General features: G+C 41.7%; 1 protein-coding gene across 1 annotated transcript; it reads right to left on the bottom strand.

Moving 5' to 3' along the window:
• Positions 1 to 14,202: 14,202 nt before the first annotated feature.
• On the bottom strand, positions 14,203 to 15,159 carry MC1R (melanocortin 1 receptor). The gene has a single exon (XM_075281967.1). The coding sequence runs from the start codon at positions 15,157 to 15,159 to the stop codon at positions 14,203 to 14,205; it is 957 nt and encodes a 318-aa protein (XP_075138068.1).
• Positions 15,160 to 17,696: the final 2,537 nt, after the last annotated feature.

The raw sequence follows: 17,696 nt of genomic DNA, 5'->3' as shown, positions 1-17,696 counted from the left end.
CGGCGGGGACGCGCACGACACGCCCAGCTTCTTATCTGCCTGAACGCGCGCTGTCCCTTCCACTACACAGCAGGGTGGCGGGAACGCCCTTGACTGTGTATAGCGGGTGCCGGGCTGGGTCCTGCGCGCGCCCTGATAAGACATGGCGGCGGTAGCTGCATGAGGGGATTATGAGGGGCTCGCTCCCCCCCCTCCTCCGGCTATGGCGTTTGTAATAGCTCAAAATTTAGGCCGGAACTGCGCAGTAACTTTGGGCTCTTAAGCCATCATGTGCTCAGAGAACACTGGCCCAGATTTACTAATACTTATTGTAAATTCGCCAGATTTACCTCAGTGTGAGATAAAAGTGACCTTACACTGTCTAGTCCCAAATTTATATAACCTTTTATTTGCCTTATTTTGACCCAAAATATTATAATGCCATTATGGAGCATGATTTATGTCAGACTCTTTTTCTGGGAATCCACTGCCATATGACTAGCAAGTCGAAAACCTCTAGCCCAGATTAGCAGCCCCATTTATAACAGTGTCTAGTCCTAACTATTGTAGTATACCTGGACCACCGTGCCGGCCTGCAATGTCGCTAATGGAGGTGAATGAGGTCACCATTTTGTGACTCAGGATTGCAGCGACAATGGCAGACTAGGACTCACAATGACTCTGTCTACTTGTATTACTTGTGACATTACAGGCAACATGGCCGAAGTGACTGTATCCCTAGCCATAGGCTGCTATAGACTGACAGACAAGATATGTATTCATAAAAAGGAAAATTTGAGCCTGGTATGAGGAAGTCTCAGCATAATACTTGTAGTGGGTGAGTATGTGGGGATAAAATGGCCGCTTCAGATCTAAATGGCTTCTTACCTTGAAAAATTACCAGATGCGAAACCCAACATTTAATTGGATAAAATTGTCATAACAGAATCAATCATAACAGTATGGCATAGTGTGGTCCATGGTATTATGACCATCAGGACTCCCACTTATCCAGAAAGCAGGGTGCCCAGGTACTCAAGTCAAAGGGAGATATGGAAGAATGCCTGCTAAGGGCTCGTTCACATCTGCTCCCGGTCTCCATTCTGCAGGTTTCCATTTCCTGCACAAAACAGAGGCAGGAGACGGAAACCTGCAGGACTCTTTCATACCCATTTATTTGAATGGGTTTGAAAGATGTGCGGCGGTGAGCATTTTATGCTCTCTGCCGCGAAACCGGTTTTTTAAACTCGGACATGCAGTACTCTGTGTCCGATTTTTAAAAAACGGTTTTACAGCGGAGAGCATAAAAATCTCACGGCCGGACCCGCTCTGACAGCTTTCCGTCTTCTGCATGCAGAAAACGGAAAGCTGAGAACGGAGATCGAACGCTAGTGTGAACCTAGCGTAAGCTATTCCTTTATGATTTAGAGGCTGTCATGTAGGATGACCACACATTAGCTGTAACAACTTCACTTACCTGGCATACGCGGGGCTTTGCCATTGCTTTTTAGCATATCAACTTTCCTCTCAATGAATAGGGGTCTTTGATGTCAACCTCAAAAATAAAACTTTTATGAAATATCAGCAGGATAAACTTCTTAAAGGCCACAAGGCTTTAGTTACTTCACAGCTGAGATTCATAATTCTCTCAGGCGGCTTTTCATCTATGAAAAACGGTCTATGTGCCAACCGTATGTCCCGGCCTGACCGCGGCTGTGTGAATGCAACTCACTACGTAAAAGTGAGTTATGAAGTGGGCTCCTGAATACCAGGATCACTAATATACAGCTTTATTTCAGTTCAGTACGATAAATCTGGGAAATATGTCTGTCAAATATACTGTGTGTCATAGATACAACACAGACATGTTTTCCTTGACTAATCCATAACTTTAAACCAGGACAGAAGAGAAAGAGAAGGATGGCACTGCTGCTTCCCAATAAATGTACAGAGGGGTGTATGAACTCTCCTCTATGCTTTAACTTGGATCGAGAGACCAATTAACAAAAAGACAATAGCGGTGCTCCACAGGCCCAGAAAAAACAGCAAATTGCAATGTAAGAAACAAGAAAAAACATGGGCGGGCACTCACCAGTCGGTAGTCAGTAATTCTTCTTAAAATCAGTGCCTTTATTAGGTATTTTTTAAAAAACTTCCTTTGGAGGGAGAAGAGGCATTTTTAGGCAAAAAAAAAAAGGGCAACAGCCGTTTTGCGTTCAACCGAACGCTTTTTCAAGCCAGGTTTCCGGTTAAAAAAAAAAAGTGTCCCAAGCCAGTCATCATTGGCCTCATACCTGTACCCTATTGCAGGCCGACCTGTTCTGAGGGCTCCCAGGCCTGCCATAGGAATATTACTATTGCAGCTCTTCTATGATCAGCCTCAATAGTAGTGCATCAAAAGTCACATAGACTGCGATATAGTTGCATTGCAGTCTATGGGACTAGCAATAAGAAGACTACAGGTTCAAGCTCCCTGGGGGCTAATAAAATAGTACAAAAATTAAAAAAAAAAAGGTTTTAAAAATATAAAAGAAAACCCAGAACTTAAAAATGACAGAGCTGGGAATGCCCTCCCTCCTGACGCTACTCGTCCATAGACTAGTACTGGGGGACATTCCTCACCGCTCAGTGTCATGGCTTGGCAGTAAGGAACACCCTCTTTGACAGTACAGCGCTATGGACTCTACTGTCAGGAGGGGTGTTCCTCACAGACTGTCAGAAACGCCCTTTTCACGGGGAAGAGCTATGGTAATGGCACCAATAGCTCTTCACCAGGGGAACATAACAGGAAAGCCAATAGTGCGCTGAATTCAGTGCACTGTCGGCTTTCTAGAGATATACAGTATAAAACTGCATGTGCCCGAGGGCATGAAAGGTCCTCTTTAAATAGGCTGGGGGCAGTGAAATTTTTTTTAAAAAGACTACACCATACTCACCTTTCCATGGGGTTCCGGTGCCTCCCTGCTCGATTTAGCCTTCTCGGTCTTGTACTGATGTGTGGCGGAAATACCAGCCACACGTGACTGCTAAAGTCAATCAGCTGCTTTAGTGAAGGGCATACAATGTGACATCACAGGTCTCTTGCTGAGTCCGCTGATTGGCCTGCTGAGACCAATCAGCAACTTCAGCAGAACTCAGGAAGAAGATCCCATGAGAAGGCGCCGTAGCAGAAGGACTGGAACACGCTGGGAGGACATTGGAGCACAGGGAACAGAAGTAGATTCATCTAGTCATGCAGTCACCATACTAAGTCACTTCCTGTAACTGACTGACATGTCTGTCACTGTCAGACCTTAGCCTGGTGTAAAAAACATCTGACAGGTTCTTTTTAAAGATAATCATTTGACAGCATGATATGGATGTCTAAGTATTTACAATACAGTGAACTCACTTGCTTGAAGACAAACATATGTTATATAATATATATACCCAGAGGGTCATACAAGCTGGACCGTGAGCTGAAAGGGGCTCTATCACTAGATATACGTGTTATGAGCTAAAGATATGCCTGAACAGCCTTTAACCCTTTCCCGACATCCGCTGTACTATTACAGCGCATGCCAGGTGTGTAACTATGGCGACCGCAGTAGACAATCGGTGCTAATGTCTCCGATCGGTCCCCGGACCAATCAGAGACATTAACTCCTCCGGCGCCGCGGTCAAAGGCGGCGGAGGCGCATGGGCGCCGCCATTTTGCCAGTGATCGCCGGCACCTGGAGCATGCTCCAGGGCCGACGTTACGTTTCCATGACAGCCGTGAGCCTTGTCAAGGCTCCCAGCCGGTCTGCTTTCTCTTGATGATTTTTTGCAATGCATTAGCATTGTAATGCATTGCATTAGTAATCAGACCCCCTGGAGTTCAAGACCCCTAGGGGGTCTAATAAATGCAAAAAAAAGAATGAAAAAAAATATATAAAAATTATTAAAAAGTATTAAAAATTCAAATCACCCCCCTTTCCCTAGAGCACATATAAAAGTAGTTAAATACTGTGAATCACATATATGTTAGGTATCCCTGTGTCCGAAATCGCCCGTTCTACAAATCTATAAAAATATTTTTCCTGTACGGTAAACGCCGTAGCGGGAAAAATAGTCAAAAGTGCCAAACCGCAGTTTATTCACTGTTTTGATTATGATAAAAATTTGAATAAAAAGTGATCAAAGCAAAAGCATTTCCCGAAAATAGTAGAACTAAAAAGTACACTCAGCCCCGCAAAAAAAGACGCCCTATGCATCTCCGTACACTGACGTATAAAAAAGTTACAGCTGTCAGAATATGGCGACTTTTAGAAGAAAAAAAAATTAACACAATTTTGGATTTTTTTTAAGGGGTTAAAATGTAAATAAAACCATATAAATTTTGTTATCCCCGGAATCGTACCGAAACACAGAATACAGGGGACACTTCATTTTGGCTGCACAGTGAACGCCATAAAACCAAAGCCCATAAGAAAGTCGCAGAAATGCACTTTTTCTTCAAATCCACCCCATTCTGAATTTGTTTCCACCTTCCCAGTACATTATACAGAATAATTAATGGTGGAATCATGAAGAAAAATTTGTCCCGCAAAGATGAAGACCTCACATGGCTCTGGGAGCGGAAAAATAAAAAAGTTGTGGGGTTTAGAAGGAGGGGAGTCAAAAATGAAAATCAAAAAATGCCATCGGCGGGACGGGATTAAGAAGGCTATTCAAGTGCTGCTATTAGTTTGTAAAAAGACCACCCCCCCCCCCCCCCCGTTTTTGTTTCTTAGGCTGAATTCACACGGAGTAAATTGGAGCACGATCTGGCACGTATACGGCGTATCAGAGTTTGTGCGCTCAAAAAGATCCCATTGATTTCAATGGGAGTTACGATCGTATACAACGCGTAATTTTGCGCCCGTAATTTTGTGGCCACTTTACTCCGTGTGAATTCACCCTTACCTTGGAAATCGATATGCAAATAAGCTTGATCGTGCACGGTGGCCGTTGCGTGCAACCCTTAGCATCATAGCTTCTGGACGCCCACCGCTGCCTCGAAGCCCCCTTCCCCCCGCTTGTTCACTGACTCGATCGTTGGCAGTTTCTATTGAAATAACGTGCGTGCGCAGTAGCACTCCCTCCGGCGCACTACTGCGCATGCTCCAGTGCCAGCTCGCAATGTTCTCTATGGGAAAATGGCGCTGGAGTGCACGTGTGTTATTTCAAGCACATTTACATATCAATTTCCAAGATAAGAAACAAAAACGGGGGGTGGGGGGGGGTCTTTTTACAAACTAATAGCAGCACCTGAATAGACTTTTTTAAGGCTATTCAGGCATATCTTTAGCTCATAACACATATATCTAGTGATAGAGCCCTTGAAATATTAGCGACAGAAGTTAAAACAGCCATATGGACATTGTAAAGATAATACTTATCTTAAAGAGGTTGTTCTAGCTGTATATTTTTTTTAAATTAAGCTGTGGGCTAATAAAAAAAAATTGCGGGCTGTGACATCCCGTGTCCTACCTCAGGCCACTGACTGGCCCCAGCGGTCATGTGCGGCAGGGACTTCTGCTGGAAGAATACAATGGAGCTGCAGGACCAAATTGTATCTATTTTTATTTTTTTCACCTCCCCTGGCCTAATTAAAAAAATAGCCTGGACAACCCCTTCAGAATATATGGCCAACTAAATATTCATGGAAGCCATAATCTCACACCACACCAAACACATTTGGTTCTCATGTCTAATGTTGCTGTGACTATTAACCCCACAGCAGATTGTGTAGATCCAAGTAAAGCTGCTCTTTAGTGATTTCTGGCATCATGATAAGGCTGCTTAGTCATTGTATAGTAAAAAGATCTCCATCTCCTGCATATATACTGTCACATCTGCACTGATCATTTCAGTTCTGTCATAAAAGCAGAAAAACGAAAATGACAGAAGTGCCAAATCTGTCACATAATAGACACTAATGGTCTCATTTTACCAGGAAAAATAGCGCAATATCCTGCTCCGCATTTTCTGCTCTATCCACACAAACAATGTATATATAATGTATACTATAGGATTTGTTTTTGTCATTTCAAGCAATAACGCCATATGCATAAAAAATGGAACTTGTTGCTAATAGCGACCAATCAGACTTCACTAGACACTCTTGAAATGGTCGCCGAAAAAGAAAAAATGGCCACTGGTTGTTTGCCATTGGCAGGAAGACCAAGTTCCAGTAGTAATACCCCTAATATGGCACTAACTGTATTTGCTGCAGGAACCAGAATCAGTTTGTTATACGGTGGAAATAGTATAATATGTGGGTATATGTATATATGTGGTATGATATGTGTGTATATTTTGAACAATACATTCTCTGTTTTCCTTATTACAGCTTATTGAGCTCTATTATGGCCTTCGCTGTATCATCCCCCTAAATGACTGCATGGATCATCTTAGATCATTGCTGTACAGTCACACTGCTCTATGCAGAGCGCATATTTTTTAAATGATGATAATATTATAAGAAGTCCACCCTGTATAAGTGCACAGAGCCACAGAGTCATACGCAGTTACTCAGCATTATTACCAGTAATCACTATTACCATAGACTATCATTACAGACTATACCAAGTGGAGGGGGTAAAAGATCCTCCTGTGATGTGACACGCCCAGGGCAACACAAAGCATCCTTCATCGGGGAGTGGGGATGGGAGTATCAAGGATTGAGGAGGGAGCAGATAATAGGACCTGCTCCTTGACACTGGTCCTTTGGGATATCCCTTGGGCCTTAAAGCAGAAGAGGGGGAGAATGCATGAGTCATATATTTGGGAAGAGGCAGATGTTTCATGGGGGATGGGAGGGAGATGTCTGAGTCATGTTGCTGTGAAGACAATAGCCTGCTACCCCTTCCTCTTTAGCGTAGTCCCTGTCATCTGCAGGCACTTTGTTTCCTTTTTTAATGATGGAAGTGCTTGTCCGTCAAACTACCTGTTACATTTCCGTATAAATCACTGATGTACAGGTTGGCAGTGTCTTTCATCATGTGGATAAATGATGGGAAGTGACTCCTATATTTAGTAAAGATTGTCAGACCATTGCTGCTATACAGTAAATTGGATATACTGTACATATAAAGTCCCTGTAATCTGGCATTTATATCTGTAGATGCTGGATTATCAGGTATTTCTAGTTTTTACTTTTTAAGAATAGGGAACCTTCAGGAAGTGCCCTAGATAAAAAGACAATACAACATTTGCTAATATAATTTTGGTTTCCTAATAAGAGAGGATATCCAGATTATCAGATGCTGGATTAGAGGAATTTCATTGTATATATATATATTTATTGATTTTTATATAGAGACATGTTCATAATTGGACACAAACTGTAGAATTTAAATAATGTATAAGGACTACAAAACTGTCCAGATTATTAAAAAATACTAGACATCTAAAAGTCTAGGACATTCCACAATTCAGTCAATTCAAAATTGGGTGGAATTGGAGAAAAAACACATTTGCACCAATTTCTTATGGTTTTAATTTTTATGGCATTCACTATGTGGTAAAAATGACATTTTACCTGTATTCTGTGGATCAGCACAACAACGGTGTTATCAAATTTATTTAGTATTTTTAATGTTTTGATACCAGATAAAAAAATAAAAACTTTGCAAAATGTGTTGCCATGTTCCATATTTACATGTATGCAGCTGGATAAGGCATCTTTTTATGTGAGACAAGATGTAAAGATGTACGTCTGATAGTTTGATCACTTTTTGTAAATTTTTTTAGGAGGCAAAGTGTTGAAAAAACAGTAACAGGACTGAACTGTAGTGGGAAACATCAGAGCACTGAGGACAGGCGAGTAAGTTTTTTTTTTTCACCTTTCCCAGCATTCTCGCAAAAAACTGGTTACCCTGGACAAGTCCTTTAAATTCTTTGTCTGTGAATGGGGGCTATTCACATGACCGATATGTTGCCATACTGTTGTAACTGTTGTGTCAAAATTTTGTTCATGTTCTATGGGGGATCCGTGAACACAAGCGCCCTTAGGGTGCAAGACAGCTGTGAAAAATGGATGTTTTTCACCCTTGTCATCTGTATGTAGCCTTAGGCTATATGTACACTACCAACTGTGCATGCAATGGGGGAACTGATGTCATAGCATGAAGCACTCGGATAATATCCGAGTGGTATCCATCCCCATTGACTTCAATGACACGGACCCCATTATCGTCTATGGGGTCTGTGTGCTTTCACTGCACAGCGCTTGCCAATGCCTTCAGTAGTCCGTTCTGGGGGGAGGGGGGGGGGGCGGGGGAATGGATTACTGATGCAGATGTGAACCAGGCCTTAGCTTAATGACTTTTTTCTACTTACTACTGCAATTAAAAAAGGCAATTCTTAAAATGCTGAAAAAAATGTTGAAAAAAACTGCACAACTGCAACATGAATGCAAGAGAATAGTACCATGTGAACATAGCCTAATGCATATTCCTTCGCTTACAAACTGTTAAAAACTAAAAAAACAGTACAAGGTACAAAAAGGATTCCACATAGTTGCACAGCAGAAACTCAAATCTGTCTTTTTGGACAGAAATGGGTGTCCGTAAAAAAAAAACCAGACCATTTGTGTCAGTTTGCTGTCAGTTTTTTCAGTTTATGTTCATTCTTGACCAATCTGGTTTTTTTTTCTTTTTTCTTTTTCCTACTTCATTCAGAGCATGCACAGAGGAAAAAATGAATTGCAAAAAGGACATAAACAGATGACTATCCATTGTAATCCATTTGTAATCCGCCTTCCATAGAAAACTTATTGACTCGATTATAAGCCTAGGGAAGGAAATCCAGCAGCTACTGGAACATTTCAAAAATTAAATGGCCAGAATTTTTGGGTGCAGTAGATGCTGGTTGCTGGGGAAGGGGAGGGGGTGTTTTGGTTGTCTGTCTCCCCCTTCCCTGAGTTTGAGGTCTGGGGGGGTTTCCCCCCAAATGGAACTCAGCCTGGCTTACTATAGGGTATCTGCAGTGCTCCTATTAACCCCTTCCCGATGGAATAGGAGCACTGCTCAGTATACTCAGTCCAAGCACTTTTAGACACAGGGATACCTATTGTGTATGTGTTTCACAGTAATTTTCTACTTCGAGGGCAGGTTCACACCAGCACCCGATCTCCGTTATGCAGGTTTCCGTTTCCTGCCCGAGAAACTGGGCAGGAGACGGAAACCGGCAGGCAGTTTTCAAACCCATTCATGGGTTTGAAAATTGTCCGCCGGTGAGCGTCTTCTACTCTCCGCAGCAAAACCATTTTTTTTTGTTTAACCAGACACAAAGTCGGACATGCAGGACTTTATGTCTGGTAAAAAAAATAAACGGTTTTGCCGCAGAGAGCAGAAGATGCTCATGGGCGCTCACCGGCGGACACTGGATGCCGGTTTCCGTTTTCTGCTGACAGAAAAGGGAAACCTGCATAACGGAGATCAGGTGCTGGTGTGAACCCGCCCTTATATGTATTCTAGGGAAAGGAGTGATTTACAATTTTTATTTATTTTATTTTTTATTACATTTTTTAAAAACTTTTTTTTCACTATTTTATTAGCCCCCCCCTAGGGGACTTGAGCCTGCAATCATTTGATTGCAAGTCCCATAGGGTCATAGACCAGCTGCAATAGTAGTATAGCGATGACAGGCCTGGGAGCCTTAATTAGGCTCCCGGCTGTCATCGGAACAGGTCGGCTCCTGCGAGCTCGTCACGCAGGAGCCGGCCTGCAACTTTAAAGGTATGGGGCTAACTTTAAACTTTTTTTTGGAGGGAGGGCAACATCTCCTGAGGGCATCTCCGCTGTTAACTCTTACAGCGGAGATGCCGAAGCTCATGCTTGCGATCTCTGATTGCATTGCAGGCATAAGCTTCAATATTGCCACTGTAAGTGTTACAGTGGAGGTGCTGGTTGCTATGGTGGCCACTCTGCAGAGCGGCGCCATTACACATACAGACACTGGGGTGGGTGCCGGGGGCCCGCAGCATGCTGTACATTTCAAACTTCAGAAGTACTTACGGTACTTCTGCTAGCACGCCGGGAACTCCGTGTGTAGTGGAGTGGTGAGGGGGAGGGCGGGGTCTGCGTTCCTGCCCTGCTAGCAGAAAATTACCGTAATGACTCTAGTATAAGCTGAGGAGCACTTTTTCAGCACAAAAACTGTGCTGAAAAACTCGGCTTATACTCGAGTATATACGGTATTTCACATTCTTTTCAAAGCTATTCTTGGCTCTGACTCAAAAAAATTTAGACAAAATCTGCAATAAAAGAAGCTGCGTTTCTGTCCTAGCCTATGGCAGATTCATGACGGACGGATACCAGGTGCAAGTGTGAATGAAGCATGATGATGTCCCTTCATCACAGCCGTCTATAAGCAAATCTGGCAACCTGGGGGCTCCACTAGAGCACATCGCAGGCCAATTTGTATATCTATAAAATATGAATATTTCTGTTTTGCTTCATCTATTTGTTGCCACAATGGTATGCCTCTGCTCATATAGGCTCCCACACTGCATTATTATTGGTTTGGTAAACATCTTGGACTCCCTTTAAGAAAAGCCAAGTGGATTTTTTATCTGTCAGATACTGAGATGTCTGGAAGTTACTTATTTCCCCTTTTCGTTCTAAAATTACAGATTAGATTTTGATGTATACTGCTGCCCCTTCCTCCTTCATATAAATTACCTTTCACAGTTATTTAGAAGGAATTGGACTACAGGTGAAAACATCTTCCAGGTAGATTTCACGCCATGGAGACCAGATCCATAATTTTGGGATTAATAGAACTTTTTCACTTCCATTTGCTTGTTAGGTGGACCTGATCCTAACTACATATGTTGTTACACCCAGCAGATGGATGTTGTGTGACATATGGAGCAAGGTCAGACCTTATAAACACAAGCACATTTTCCTAATAGAATTTATTTTATTAGTGTCTGTCTGGTTTTAAGACATAGTTTTTCCTGTCCATACACAGCTGCTAAATAATTCGACCACTGTCATCATTGTATTCCCTTGTGATTCATCACCTCAGAAGCAGGAAATGGCAAAATCACAGATGCCATAATCCGAATATGTCGAATATGCCTTCTGGCACTGTTCATTCATGCTGGCCATGCACATTAAATGTATATATTGGATATAATTGAATTCAATGGAAGGCTTTTTTTTTCAGCGCTGAATCTGAGGTGGATTCCCCACCAAATTCAGCGCCATTTTCCTCCGTGTGAATGCACCTTAACGCTGAGGCCCCATGGTGCAAAAACGCTGTGTTTTTTTGTTGCAAATTTTGCTGTGTATTTTTTTGAGCCAAAGTCAGGAGTGGCTTGAAAAGGAATGGAAAATGTAAAGGAAGCACCTACATGTTTCCCTTCTGTTTAAACCATCTCTGATTTTGGTTCAAAAAAACGCAGCAAAATCTGCAACAAAAAATGCTGTGTTTCCGCAACATAGGGCTCTAGCCTCAGGCCCCACGGGACGATCGCGGTTCTTCCCGCAGCTCTCTAAATAGAAAGTTGGCAAAGTTTTCCTCTGAGGACTTTCTGTTGCAATTATATCTATGGGAAAGCCACTGGCGTTTCCGTAGCTATAATTGACATGCTGCGATTTAAAAAATTGCGCCGGTGTTGGAAATCACAGCGTGTTCGCGCTGCGGATTTTACCGCAAAGTGAGCATGGGATTCGCATGAATCCCTTCCACTTTGCTGCTACTGTATAACACAGTGATTTTTCCTGCAGTGTTTCCGCCGCGGGCAAATAGCTGCGTTTCCGGCCTATGGGGCCCCGGTCTAAAGGAGCATTTGATATTGTCATCAACATTAGATCAGTGAATGAGAATTGTGTTGCAGTAACCTAGCACTGGCACTACAAAGTGTGTGGAACCATGGCCCCCTCTAGTGTATAGCTCCGATACTGTAGCTCCCTGGATTAATTCATTGGTAAGGGTGCTAGGTGTCAGATCACAACCAATCTTATATTAAAGGCGTAGACTAAAGGTAAGTCAGTATCAAATGACCATAAACCTCCTTAGGCTAAGGCCTCACATAGCGGGCCTCAGCGAAAAAGTGCTGTGGAAAAGACTGCAGGAAGGACTTTTCATAGAAAGTCTGAAGATTTTTCCTCTGCATACTTTCTGTCTCTATTACAGTACGTCTATATGGAAAATACCATTGTAGCGTTTTTGTAAATCGCAGCATGTAAACTGCGGATATTTTTCTACAATGTGAAGATGGGATGAGCCAGAATCCCATCCAATTTGCTGGTACTGTAAAATGCCCCTCCCTTAAAGTCTACAGGTTTCATACAATTGAAATGTTGCCTGTTCAAAACCCACAGCACAAGTCATTTTGGGCTGTTTTTTATTCCCCTGGTCTGTCATTGTACTTTACAGTATGCAACATATGTCCCTGGCCTTAATTTACTTTCCATTATTGTTTTTATAAAATTGCTTTTTACTAAAAGGTATAAATATAATCATATGTGACCATTACTTTTCGGTTACATCTGACGTCTGATAATGCAGGAAAATCATTACTTAAATCATTACTTAAATCATAATCTTTGTTAATTTCATACAAGCAGACCATATATTGCAGACAGACAGCATGTGGAATGAACTATTCTCTCCTGCTCTATGCTACTGGCGCATTTCCTGTCACAGATGCCTGCTGGTTCACTGGATAATAGGAATGTAATATTTCAGCAGTTAGGTTTTCATACATGGTTTTTTTCTTACTTTTAACAATAACATCTACTTTATAGTTATCCACCTTTTATCCTGTGAGGGGACAAATATATCTGTGTAAAGAGAGAGATTAGCTTTCCACCATCTTATCTATGTACAGTATATTCCATATTGTTCTCATAAATGTCCTGTCCTCTCTCTCGCAGCTACTATGAGAGACTTACAATTGTACTTTCTTATCATATTTAGGAAAAAGGTTGGAAGGTTTCTGAGTTTCTCATAACTATTACTTAGTTTCTCACGTTCCATAACAAGACACAGAATGAAAATTAGATATGAGAGTAGTCTAAACTAGTTCTAAGTATCAAGGACATACCGTCCATCTTAGAGCACTGTGCTAGCCTGATTAAAACTAAGATAGTGGACACGGACAACCGTGTGTTAACTCATGTATTGCTTATGCACGTATTTATCATTTGTGAATGCCCATTTTGTACTCTGACCAATGATAAGTCATATTTCTATGTGATGTAGTTTGTTGTGCCTAAATTAGCATACAGCCATTATTCCTCTATAAAAGCTAAGTAACATGTAATAAATGTTAGAACATTTAGATATACATCTGAGTATGTGTGGCTTGTGTTCTCCCCGTACGGGCAACCATTTTGTTTTTAATTTGGAACCGACAGCATGTGCTCCCAGGCGTGTTCCCCCAACAATCCTGTCTGCACATGACATGTACTACTGGTGCTCAGTCTTCACTTGAAGGTATCATTCCTTTCAAAGGATTATTCCAATGATCAGAAGTGATGGTATATTAGGATGGTTAAGGATGGTGATGTGGAGGAAATGAGCTGTATGGACATTTATACTTTTTCCATCAGGGGTTTCCATATTTTTCATGTGCATACTGCAATAATATTTTGTGGGTTAAAATCTCCGAAGTGTACAGTGGCCTTTAGTGTCCATTTGGCATTTCTGAACTTGTGAGACATCTGATTTTATGATGAGTGATACAACTGAAGAAGACGCTTTTGTGACTGGTTTTATTAGTGTTACAGTAAGTGACGGCTCCTAGCACTTTATTAAATGACATTTGATACTATATAACTGTAGTGCTTTCATTTAGGTGATTTATATAGTCCCTCCCAAACTTAACATATGACATAACTTAACATATCAGACTGATCAACAGGCCACTCATAGCCACACTTATGTCTTATATACTGTACACTTATAGCTTTGTAATTGTCATCATATATAGTGGAAAAGGTCTGTGTTATATCTCTGAGTCCATTGCTGAAAGGTACTTTGAGAAGATGATGGATTAAAATTCACGGTTGTCCATAAAAAAGTATCTCAGTTATAAGTGTCTCTGGCCATACTTGAATTGCTGCATGATGCTAATGGTATGTATTTACCAGCAGTCTGTTTATAGCAAAGTCAAAGGTACATTCTTGGGGGAAGGAGAGGACTTTGACAAGAAGTTCATATATTCTTTGGGCTTCTGTCCCCCCCATTCCCCCTGTACCGTCACTGAGAACAACACAACACAATGTCTTTTAGGGTTTTTCTCAGCTCCCGGCTTCGGAAGGCATAGATAATAGGGTCAATAATAGAATTAAATATCATTAGGACAAAAGTGATGTTGAAGTACTTAAAGTATTCACGGCAGAAGGGGTGTTTAGGGCAGGACACAATTAGGGTGAGGTGAAGGAAAAAGGGTCCCCAGCACAGAAAGAAGATGCCAAGCAACATAGTTAGTGTGATGGCACCCCTAAGCTTGGCTGCTGCTTGATGTGGAGAGAACCCCCGTCGTACTCCTTTTTGTTGGGCCATAATGATCTGGGAATGTTTTCTTGCAAGAACGAACATGTGGATGTAGAGACCCAACATTAAGACCAACATGAAGATGAAAAAACCAATAAGACACAAGATGACAACATGATTGTCTGAAAACACTATGAATGTAATGCTGCAAGCAGTGCTGGCAAGCCAAATTCCAGTAATAGCGCTGACCACCCTTCGTTGGGTTATGATGTTATGGTATCTCAGAGCATAGAAGATTGTGACATATCGGTCCACAGCGATAGCTCCAAGGAATGAGAGGGATGTCACCAAGGAACAGAGAATCATTGTGTCAACAATGTTATCCATCATTTTGACCACAGGTTCATTATACTCTATGACGGCATGGCGTAGAAGGATAAGGATTAGGGTCTCTATTAGGTTACTGATACTGACCAACATATCTGACGCAGCCAGACAGCAGATAAAATAATACATTGGAGAGTGAAGGTTGTGATTTTTTGCAATAGCCACGACGACCAGGATGTTCTCCAGCAGACTGAGCAGACATAGGAATAAGAAGACCCCTTTTGGGACTTCAATATGAATGATGGTTGTTTCATTAGACTTCACCTCTATGGCATTTTGGATAGTAAAGTTTGTGATATTGATGCCATACTGTAGACTGGTCAATGGGGTCATACTGAGCTGCAGCCTGGGGAATAAAATAACAGATAAGGTTAGACAATCACTAATGTATCCCTTCTGTTCACAGCTAACACAGGATATCTTGATGGAAACCAATAGACAACCTCTTGCTACCCCACAACCTTCATCAAGGTTTTAACTAAATTATTATTTTATATATAGTGGACCAACCTTTACTTGCCATTTCCTGGCATTGATCCCCAGACTACACCGGTATGTAGTTTTACATGCAGTTTGGGTTGGTAATGCTGTGAGGCATATTGAATATTAAAGTCCCATGTGTGGGGTGACATAGCAGGGAAGCATTGCAGAAAACTTAATAATGTGAAGTATTTAAAGGGGTATTCCCATGACTCTTGTTCTGCAGCCTGAAGGCTCTGTACTCTCTTCACTTCCTGGATTTCTCGCACATTGGTGGGTGGGGTATCACTTGCTCTGCTATCTGCTATGATCCACAGTATGACACTGATGTGGAAACTGATGTAGCAGAGCTGGATTTGAGTCAGCTTGCATTACATACAGAGGTAATGGACTCCCTATCTCAGCCCTTATCAGCCAAATTCAATTAAACCGGCTGATAAGTGGAAAAGCTGAAGATAGACAGCACAGTAATCCCAGAGCTCTCACCTCCCCTATATGAGGAGCTCCTTGCATGTCAGACCCTCCCTCCCCCCCTGAGATCAGGCAGCTAGTCACTTGACAAATGAGCAGATAATCCCAAGGGCCAGTGTCAACAATGAAGTGAATAAATTAAGATAGCGGCCAAACAAAGCAGTTTTTATAAAGCAATGTATTTAGGAAAATTCTTATATCCACATAAACTATCAGTATAGATAGAATTCTTGTTATGGGACAACCCCTTTAAATGTCACCACTTACCAAATCCTTGATTACAGCCGAATTTATACTCCAGATCTGCATTTTCATTGAAAATAGTCAACAAGCCTGTCATTATACATACCCCTAAGGACATAGCTAGTGAATATGGTTTTCTGTTCAGATTTGTGGGTGTAAAATGCATAGTGTAACAGCAAAAGGAATGAAATTTTAAAGAATCCCATCCACACCCTGTGGAAAAAATAAGCATGAGGCCTGGGGCCTACATTGCAAAAACACATAATTTTGGCCGCAGCACAAAAACTGTTTTACACTACCTTCAAAGTGAATGGGATTCTGGCTAATTCCATCCACACATTGCAAAAGAAATCTGGACCAGAAAAGGTTAGTTCACACGTAGTTTCTTGATCCGGATTTTGACATAGGAAGCTGCGTCAGAATCCAGACCAAAATGCGCCTGCCGCGGCTAGCCACGACTGTCATGGCTTCCGACAGTCGCGGCATTCCACTCCGGCTTAGGCCCAAAGGAATGGGCCTAGTCTGGAGGGATTGTCTTTATGCGGAGGCCGTGGAGGCGGAATCCGCGTCAAGATAGGGAAGTTCGCTTCCTTTTTCGCTTATGGATAAAGGAGTTGACCGACTCCTATGAAACTCAATGGGAGGCGGTTTTCTGAGCCGGATTTTGACGCGGATTCCGTGTCAAAATCCAGACCAAAAAAACTACGTGTGAACTAGCCCAAATGCTGCAATTAAAAAAAAAAAAGTAATGTTTTTGTTAATTGCACCATGTCAACTATACCTATTTGCCACAAACTAGCTACTAATACTCTGATACTTAGATGTTGTGTTTAGCAAATAGTACAATGCACACTCCTTTATTATGATAGGAAAACCATCTGTATGAAATTGGAGCATTACAGAGACATGACATGGCTCATGCACCTCAGTGAAAGTCTGAATACTACTCTGTTCAAAACTGAGCTCTAATATTACTGTATTTACAATCCCTCATAATTTATAGTCATTTATTTCCTCTGATAAAAGAATGGAAGATTATTGATTATTTTCAGCTGAATAGAATGCAAAGAAGTTTTCTCATGAACAACAATTATCACCTATCCAAAGGACAAAATGGTTCCTAAATTCCCTGGGTGAGTGGAGTAGTAGTGCACATGCTTGGCCACTGCTCCATTCACTGCTGTGTGACTGACAGAATGACATACTCAGCTATCTCTGTCAGTGTGATAGAACTGAATAGAATGGAGTAGTGGTCACTCATGTATTACTGCTCCATTCACATAGTGAATTGCAGGGGGATTCAGAGACTCCCAGCCATTATACATTTATCAGCCATATTGTGTTTATGGGAAAACACCTTCAGGCCACTTTCACATGATCAGTAGTTAGTAGGCATTTTGCATCTATATTTCTAAAGCAAAACTAGGAATGGTACCAACAGGGAAAAAGCTTAATGGAAACATTTTCACTTCTGTGTTTTGGACCCACTTCTGGTTTTTACTTTCAAATACTGTGTAAAAGTGGTCCAAAAGAGAAAAGGGCAACTTATACATCCAGGTCATGCTTTTGCTTCAGATAAACATGCGGCTTCACCTGATGAAGTGGCAAGTTTTTTTTTTTGTTTTTTTTTTGTAGATTGTGAGCCCCATTAAGGGATCACAATGCACTTTTTTTTT

Source organism: Leptodactylus fuscus, chromosome 7, assembly GCF_031893055.1.
Source record: "Leptodactylus fuscus isolate aLepFus1 chromosome 7, aLepFus1.hap2, whole genome shotgun sequence".
In the NCBI taxonomy this organism is placed as follows: Eukaryota; Metazoa; Chordata; class Amphibia; order Anura; family Leptodactylidae; genus Leptodactylus; species Leptodactylus fuscus.
Note: the sequence above shows the minus strand (reverse complement) of the source record. Positions and strands in the feature narration are given on the sequence as shown.

Bases quoted from the DNA above. Each gene is read 5' to 3' on its own strand.
- MC1R (XM_075281967.1), bottom strand. From the start codon at position 15,159: ATGACCCCATTGACCAGTCTACAGTATGGCATCAATATCACAAACTTT.